Source organism: Manduca sexta, chromosome 4 (assembly GCF_014839805.1).
Source record: "Manduca sexta isolate Smith_Timp_Sample1 chromosome 4, JHU_Msex_v1.0, whole genome shotgun sequence".
Classification (NCBI taxonomy): domain Eukaryota; kingdom Metazoa; phylum Arthropoda; class Insecta; order Lepidoptera; family Sphingidae; genus Manduca; species Manduca sexta.
Window position 1 is genome coordinate 6,922,433 of NC_051118.1, and position 9,268 is coordinate 6,931,700.

Below are 9,268 nucleotides of genomic sequence, written 5' to 3' on the forward strand. Positions count from 1 at the left end.
TTAATTAATGCAACAGGTGTATAATTCTGTGTTGAACTTTAATTCTCTATAAAGATAATATTATGCAGTTGGTGTTTAAGTACATTTTTTTTATTAGAAGCAGATATCTACATGAACATTTTACTTGGAAGTTAAACTAGAGTTTAAATACAGTTTAAAAGTAATGGATTACGTATAGGGAAAAATATTCTTATATTTCGGCCACAAACTTCGAAATTCGGTCATTGGATCAAGCCGAATAACGTGCCGTCCCTAAACGCATGCAACTTCTCAGTTCTTTCGACAAACAGTTACATAAATAACAAAATTAAATATACACATAGCCGTTGTACTAAATGACCTTATCGCTTACATAATAGAGTTGAAAACTATCTGGTTATTACTTTTAGTGTGGCAATGTTTTTAGCGCCGACAACTGACCAAGGTCATGTTTCGTTCGTAAAATGTTAAAGGAAAACGATCTTTATGCCTTCCTTTCTGATATCGTTCGCTTTGATAAAAATGAATCATTGTGATGTACGGAGTTCCCTTTTTGATTTCATAGAAAAATTAGCTCATGATCTACAAGTGTCAACTACCAATTGCGCTCGATACACCGAATTCTTTTTCTGAGAATAATTTATTGAGATGTATTGAAATTTTGTGACACAATTTTGAAGACCTCGCTTATAATTGATATGTTTATATCATAATACATATCATTGAATATTAAATAGATAGATATGTTTAAATATTTTTATAAATTGAAATGGATTTTATTCCCCTGGGAAACTTTGATATAAATTATAATTAACTGAGTATAAGAAAAATATTTTCGTATTCCCTAGAAAACCCACACACAGTTACCTACCTGGGAATCGAACCTCTAAGGACCACGAAGGGCCATTCAAGCTAGTTTATAATAAAACATTATATAATATTATGCTAAGACTAGATTGAAGAGGCGCCTAAGATTGTATTACAGAAAGTAACTCGACTAAAAACCTGTTTATTTATTTACAATAAACATGTCCGTATAATTCCAGTATCATAGACATTTCTTATAAAAAAGTATGAAGTCCGCAACAAAAATAGCTGAGAAAATGTAATAGTATAAATCACATAAATGTGACAGCATGCAATTTTTTACTTAGCAAGAGTTATTTACTGATATAAATAGTTTTTTAATTTATTTAACACTAACTTTTGCTCACGGCTCGCCCGTGTAAAAGAGTTTTCTGGGATACATTTTTTCCGATTTACTTGATATGTACCGTTATATTATGACCAAATTACATAAAATCATTATAAATTATAGCCTATTTGTTATTCTGATGTAAAACCAATATTACTGTAAAGTTTCATCCAAATCCGTTCAGTAGTTTTTTTGGTGAAAGAGGAACAAACATATATCCATCCTCACAAACTTTCGCATTCATAATATTAGTAGGACACAAAAAATAATTTCAATTAGAACAAATATGTAAATATGGTATTTTTAATTTCTACAAAATACGGCTAAATATATTATTAATATAGATTCTCTTTTCATCAATCTATATCACACATTAACAAACTCCCTAGAGCAAACCGCCTTGAACATTCGTATTTCGTTCCATGCATTTACGGTTTACGAGTTTTGGCGGGAATATGCAAGCTGGACTAGCGAGATCGTATATAACGTTAATTCTCTTTTTAAAAGGAGATGAATTTTTAGTCCGTTATAGTAGGGTTACAAGGTTAAAAAATAACATTTACGTAAGACATTTAGAATTTATTTTTAATCAGTTATTTTAATAATCTGATCAGCTGGTGATGGTTCTTCGGCGGGCATTATTGCCGATAGAGCGTGTTTCGCCACAGGGTCCACTTCCTTCATCGCTTCTATGAGATCTGCTGTTGTCTTGTACGAAGCTATCGTTGTTTTGACGAAATCCCTGAAATATTAAGTATAAAATTATATTGTAATTTGTAATCATGTTTATTCCAATATAAAGGTGAGGCTTATTATCTGTTATAATTTTGATTGTGTTCGAAAACAAAATAGGTTTTTTTTTAAATTGATTTACATTGTATCGAGTTATACATATATTAAAATTAGGTTCACCATGTAAGACTATAATTTTAAAGGTTATTGACGGTCATTAGCTCTTTAAGAGCATCTGTTGATATCGTTTAGCGGATATTAAAAGGTGACCTAAGGCACTTGTGTACAGCCGACAATTACAATTGTTTCAAAACTCCATTGTTTACCAGCGTGATGCTATGCGCATACTGTCTGACAGAATGATGCGTTCAGAATTTTTATTTATCAGTTCACATTTTTTATCTGATGATGACTAGGTGACTAAACTCAATAGAAAATTTTATACAGACTTTTTAAAACTTGATATGGCAATTTGTAATTGACTACCACTATAATTAATATCATAGCGACCTTGCAAATGATATCTATACTATTATATAAAGCCGAAGAGTTTGTTTGTTTGAACGCGCTAATCTCAGGAACTACTGGTTCAAACTGAAAAATTCTTTTAGAGTCGGATAGCCCATTCATCGTGGAAGGCTATAGGCTATATATCATCTTGCTATGACCAATAGGAGTGGAACATCAATAAAAAATGTTACAAAAAGTTAATGTTTCGATCCAAGGCAAGAGCTAGTACCTACTTAATAATAGATAAGCTAGCCTGCTTTCCTGAATGTGTGCACCGGTAGACCTTGGAACGCATCTTGCAAAAAAAAAAACAAGATGGCGACTTTTTCTAATTTAAACAAGAACCACAAAATGTGGACGCAAAGAGCATTTATAATAAGTTTTGCTGATGCTAGGATAAATTACTGATCTGTTTATAATAGCTTAAAGGATCAATAGTATTACCTAAAGTAGAACGCCTTGATGAAGACAGCTGGTTGATATTCATGTCCACAGCGCTCGGGGCCGAAGCTCATGATGCCCATCAACCGGTTCTGCTGTACTGCTGGTGCGCCTGCGTCGAACTGAGGGGATATTGCTATGGGGTATTGCAGGCGTTGTACAGTAGATAGCGCGAAGTAATTGACTACCACTATAATTAATATCATTGCGACCTTGCAAATGATATCTATACTATTATATAAAGCCGAAGAGTTTCTTTGAAAAAATCTTTTAGTGTTGGATAGCCCTTTTATCGTGGAAGGCTATAGGCTATATAAAAATAAAATTACCATAGGCGTTGCTAGCTATCCACTCAAAGGGGAGATATAGGTAAATCCCAAATTTTGATCCAGGGGAGGGCAATACTGATTTTTATATTGGTAATCCCATTAATTGAACAAAAGTACAGACAAAACCGTGAACTTGTGTTGAATCTAAGGGATCACCTTTCCCTCTCTTGCTTCGATACCGCTGTATACTCACAAAATAGTAAATACGAAATTATTAAGATTATATACAAGGAATCAAAATATCATGATAAATATTATACATTTAAAAAAATGGTATTCGAGATATTTTTCAGATCTCTACAAAAGATTTATTTGAATATGATGTTGCTCGCGGCTCGGCTCTCGTGAAGGATTTCGTTTTAAAAGTAGTCTATGTAGTAATTTAAAACATGGTCCACATTATAAATTATTTTCATCCAAATCAGTTACTTCAAACGAAAATTTTAATATCCAAAAATCTCCACAAACTGTGGCATTTATAAAGAAGGTATCTTTGTTCGCATTTTACTTTTCCCTCTGAATATTGTACAGTAAATTACCAAACATGCATCCCTAGTTCCATTTCTAAGGGAAGCGCAGAAGAAGTCTTCAGTGAACTGGAAGCCATTGACTAGTTGGTACGCGTCGATGCAGAAATGTCGCGACCGGACTTTCAGCCTTGCTGTGAGCAAATCTGACGTGTGGTCTCTGAATGCTGTGTCGGAACCCTAAGGAAATAAAGTTAGAAGAATCAGAGACTTTCCCGTCCTCACACCCACCACTACAACTCCTGTAAGCCAGGATCAGCAGTGGCACGCATTTTATGACACCGAGCGGTGAAGCTCGGCGAGTTTTAGGAAAAACTGATTTGTCATTATCCCGCAACGAAATTAATCAAATAGAAAGATAGGGAGGAGTTGGAAATGTTAATTGTTCACTTCCCTCCATAGCAAAGCGGGAGACAAAATAATGAACTATGAGTTAGAAGAATCAATAAGAAATATAGGAGTTTAGGGAAACTCGATGATTGGAAAATCAGAATCATAAAACAATTTTGTTTACCCTTGTCGCTCCCCAACCAGAGATAACGACGAAGCTCTGTGCGAATGGTTCTTTCACACCCTCGTATATTTTTATCAGGTTGATATGCTTTGTAAACTCTGAAAAAATATTTAAGATTTTATAATTTTGGATGCCTACTAGGTGTGGCTGCTGGGTTCTGCGTTTACTCCTAAAAAATATATTTTTTTTAAAAACTTACCCATTTATAATTTAAGAGAAGAAATTATGGTAAGATTAGTAAGATTGATAAGACCCCAAAAATTATTCTAACACTCCTTTATTGATGGTAGGTCTCTCATATTTGAGACTCTGTGTGGGTGGATACCACCGCAATTTCTATTTCTGCCGCTATGCAGCAGAATGTAGTCACTATTGTGTTCCGATTTGAAGGACATTGTAGCCAGTGTAACTACTGGACGTAATACGACTTAACTTCTCATGTCTCAGGATGGTGACCGCAGTGGAGTACCAAACAATACTTTGTAATTCAAGGTGTTAGACGGTGTTTTGGGTGGTCGTATCTCTTACCATCAGGCGAACAGCAAGCTCGTCTCATCATTCAAAGCAATAAAAAAACTGTTTTACCTAGATTCTCAGCAAGCTTCAAGAGCGCGACGTCCGCGTGCGGCACAGGTTCCTCCTCGAACTTGGGATGCCGCACCGCTCCTACCACGTCCACCAGCACCCCTCCCTCATGAGGACGCGCGCTGCCCACGCGCACCTTCACGTATTGACCCAGAGACTTCAAGGGAGAGACGTGGAGGACGCTGGATTTGTGATCATTTGATTAATTTGTTAGTTTGCTGTCTGATATGAAATTAATGAGAAGACTGTGTGCATAATATATTGTATTTTAAAAAAAGTAGTTCTTTAATGTGTTTAATGCTAAAAATCTTGTAATCAAATTTCAAACACATATATTTAATATGTTTAAACTTAAGTGGTAATGATCATTAACGATTAGTCGTGGTCACATCTACGATGATGGTAAATGGTAATATACTCGTATCCGTCTGAACAGCGACCATCGCACACAATGTAAGAAGGCCTAAATATCTTTCGATGAATATTCTATCTAGATATCATTTTCTTGTTTACAGTGAAATCTGTTTCAGTGAAATCCCCAGAGGGATAAGCAGAGTTGCAACTAGAGCACCAACTTTTTTCCAAATGTATTCCGTCCCATGATATAATCGGAGACGAGCTTATCGCTAAATCAGGCAGAAATTATAGATTTCGGGCTGATAGCAAAAAACATTTGCTCGACCCAGGATTCGAGCCCGAAACCGGTGGTCGTAGATACGTTAGTATTGCCTTAGCATCATAAATAACTTACTAATTTAAGCAATGCGCAGCAGTAACTACCCAGTTCACATCCACAATAGCACCAGCACACCACAGCCTTCCATTTATGATGATAGCGGCCATGTAGGGGAAGTTCTTGGTGTCAGTCGCATTGCCCCCTCTGATCCTGAGGTTAGGTTTCTCGATGATGGTCGGGTACTCGTTACGGACCCGCATGTAAGGGTCGAAGTCTCGCCGACGGAGGTCTGAGTCCGCCACGTTGATGAGGAAGTTTGCTAACGGATTTATTATGCTTGGTCTTACTAATGTCAATGTGCTAGTTTGTGAAAATTGTGATGTTTGTTGGAAGTAAACGCAAAAACACCTGAACGGATTTGGATGATGTTTGCTGTGACTATAAATGAAGAGCTGGGTAAAGATCTTAGAATGTGTTTTTTTAATTTTTAATTTTAATAGAGGGGACTAGCGAGAAACATTAGATCTGATGTTACTAAATTCCAAATATAATCTCAAGTAATTAGGTCTTGCGGCTTTCTATGGTACAGCAACTAATATATGATGACATTTCGTTCTAGAAATAGGATAGTTCACACTTCAGAGTATTACACTGGAACCATTATGTTTTTGCTACTTTCGTCTGATATTACTCCATTGATTGTTCCATATAAGATCGGTGTAATACAGTTTCTTAAGCAAGTTACATAAAGGGTTTGGCTTAAAATGGTGCCACTAGAAAAAGGAGCGTTCATCATATCTATTTTTAAAAGCTATCTATTCGAAATTCATGATATCAATATTTAAAATAATTTATTATCGTATTTCTACAATTATTTTTACTTTGGTACTTTTAAATTTTGTATATTATTGATTCAATTTCCGAATGAATATTACCTATATACTAATTGATAGACAATTCAATAAGGAACATTTTTGTAGTTTAAAAATTTCAAAAAGTCTTACATTCTACCGATGCTACATAACATTAGTTTTTTAAGAAGTTATTCGTAATTCTTTGCACATTCTCACCCGTAAATCGCGCCGTAAATGTATGCAACGAACGCTCAAGGCCGTTTCCTAGGTGGAAAGCCTTAATTAGTTATTACGAATAACTGCCTTCAGGACACAACCCCGTAGCATGTTATAAGACTGATCTATAAGCTACTAGATAAAGCAGATAAAAGATGACGTCCATGATGTTATAAATAGTATATGCCTTACCGCTCGATTCATTTTTATCAGCTTTAACAAATAACAATAAAGAAATAGTGAATAATATTATACTAAAAATATTTTGTAACATGTTGCGCTTGTATTTTATTGTGGTTCCAATGGATTTTATGGCATATTGTGTTGCACCATATTTTATTATGGGGTAATGTAGATAAATTATATTATACAAATTCGTTGTATTCGGTGTAGATTTTTTTTGCCAATATTACTACGACTTTTCCATAATGGGCAGAAGCCCCTGCGCACCGAAGGACGCTTGGCGTCAAAGATAGCATGAGGACTACCTTCCACACTGCCGTCCATCTCGGGGGTACCACATAATGTTTTCAACATGCACAATGACGTATGTATATTAGAAGCGGACAGCCCCCTGTTGTCCGCCGACGACCCCCCGATGGCCCCTATTAGTCACCTCTTACGACTGGCAGAGGATACCGCTTTCACTTTCACTTGCACTTTTTCCGCGAAAACAAAAAAAAAAGGGGGATACCGTGGTGGAATTCTCCGAATTTCTCAAAACTCATTCCACAGGGCGGATGATAATTAGTATCTATTCCTAATTATCATTTGTTCGTTTTTTGGTCATCCCAAGCCATATTTGCAGATTCGCAACGTTTCGCCAGGAACGCAAATAAAAATTCATATTCATTTTCAATTAATTTATTGTATCACGAACAAAATTGAATAATACAATAATTTAACATTAACAATTCATATCACAACCAGCACAACGCCTGGAACTGCAATCTAACATTCTAATAAATACCAAAATGCAAACGCATTAAAATAATTTAATTCAGAATACAAATTATTTTGTTTTAAATTATTTATTGCACGTAACGTTATTCTTTATATTAAAAATGGTGAATGAACTGCGAAGGCGTATAAAGTATGTTGAAGAATGACACAAAATCGCTTGGATATAACTGCCGTAGTTGCAACTTCAGAGCTTTGAATTAATATTCTTTGGTGTGTATTGAATAACTATTGTCAACCTGAGGCCTCAGCAGGATACCTTTCTAAATAGTTGACGATAAAACAAATAAATATATGACATTCTAGCAATAAGTGACATGGTCAAAGCAAACGAATGGTTAAGCAAGATACTGTAAAAAGAGAAAACCTTTTGTAACTTGTTTAAGGTTGATAAGTACTTGTTTTTTATAGACATATACCATACATAGAGAAGATAAAAAAATAATTTTAAACGAAAATAATTTAGAATAATCTTTTATTCATTTTATCACAACGAATTAATTAAAAAGAAAGACATTTGTTTACAATTTATGTTTTGGTTTCCTGAGTATGGCAAAGGGGAAGATTGAATGCATATAAATTCCCACGTTTAGAAACTTAACAAAATTATGTTCAGTGTGAGTCGAACTTTTGCAGCACACGGTACCTCTAAATACGTAAAAAAACATAAATTAAATAGTGTGCCTATAGTCGCTTTTTTTAATTCCGAAGAGGAATGTAATTCAAAAACTAAATTCTAATTATATAATAGTACATATTTCGAGTCCCTCCAATTTGAAACAGGGGTGCTCGATGCGGACAACTGTGATATCATTGGTGTTAATATTATTTAAATTAAAAGTGGCTTTTAGGTTTTTCGGAACCATTAGTGATTTTAAGAACAGATTAGAATTTAGATATCCCAGTACTCTCGATATCTATTTTTGCTTTTTATGTGTTTTCATGACCGGAATTTTCCGGTTCTGAACCCTAGCACCGACTAAAACATGTGATATGTTAATTTACCCTCGTTATGGCGAATTGGTAATAAAAAATCCGGTGGCTCTCGCAATGTAACAACATATAAACAAAGGCGTAGAACAATCTTCAGTATTTTTGGCCGGACTGGGGTAACAACATTCACTTTACTTTTCGAAGACTTAAGTCGATGGCTCCTAAGTAAACTATCGTATCTGAAAAAACATTGATATTCACTTTTTTAACATTTCATTATTTAGTTACTATTTACTATCAAACATTAAAAAAAATGGTAAACATAAAAAAAATCGTAAATGATTTTTAATGAAATTTATATCATTTATTAACTTTTGATTTAAATTGGTTTGGTAGTAAACGGTGTCTTGATAAAGAAATGCTTAAAAGTGAATATCGTTTTTCCAGATACTAAAGTTTAATTAGGAGCCATTGAATCGTGACGATAGTTGTAGATGACTTCAGACCAGTCAATAGATTGAACATTGTTCTAGAAGCTTACCTTATGGTAATAAATAAACCAAGGCTTTACGGTAAAATTATACACATAGGCCTAAATACAGTCCGAGCGCGAGCTCCGGGGAATCTTATGGAATGTCAAGGAGTTAATACAGCGATTTTGTTGATGATATCTATATAATAAATCCTACTTTCTAAAGTATTAAATTAATTACGTCAACATTCCATAAGACTCCTCTGAGCTCGCGCGCGGACTACATCTAACTCCACGTTACGTGAAAGTTTTTATATGATAAAAGCCCACAAAAGCTGCCACTCA

The 9,268-nt window shown here is 34.7% G+C and overlaps 2 protein-coding genes across 2 annotated transcripts in view; both read right to left on the reverse strand.

Annotated features, from left to right (window-relative positions):
• Positions 1-1,738: 1,738 nt before the first annotated feature.
• On the reverse strand, positions 1,739-6,920 carry LOC115453268 (trypsin). The gene is made up of 7 exons (XM_037441850.1): positions 6,751-6,920; positions 5,564-5,807; positions 4,813-4,994; positions 4,228-4,325; positions 3,726-3,893; positions 2,861-2,979; positions 1,739-1,916 (listed from the first exon to the last, which is right to left on the reverse strand). Exons 1-7 carry the CDS (start codon positions 6,830-6,832, stop codon positions 1,760-1,762), a joined length of 1,050 nt encoding a protein of 349 aa, XP_037297747.1. The 5' UTR covers positions 6,833-6,920; the 3' UTR covers positions 1,739-1,759.
• A 486-nt stretch (positions 6,921-7,406) lies between these two features.
• The window catches only part of LOC115455238 (solute carrier family 2, facilitated glucose transporter member 8-like), a gene marked incomplete in the record, with an annotated part of 39,363 nt that continues 37,501 nt past the window's right edge, over positions 7,407-9,268 (reverse strand). Inside the window, 1 exon segment of the mRNA XM_037441832.1 lies at positions 7,407-9,268.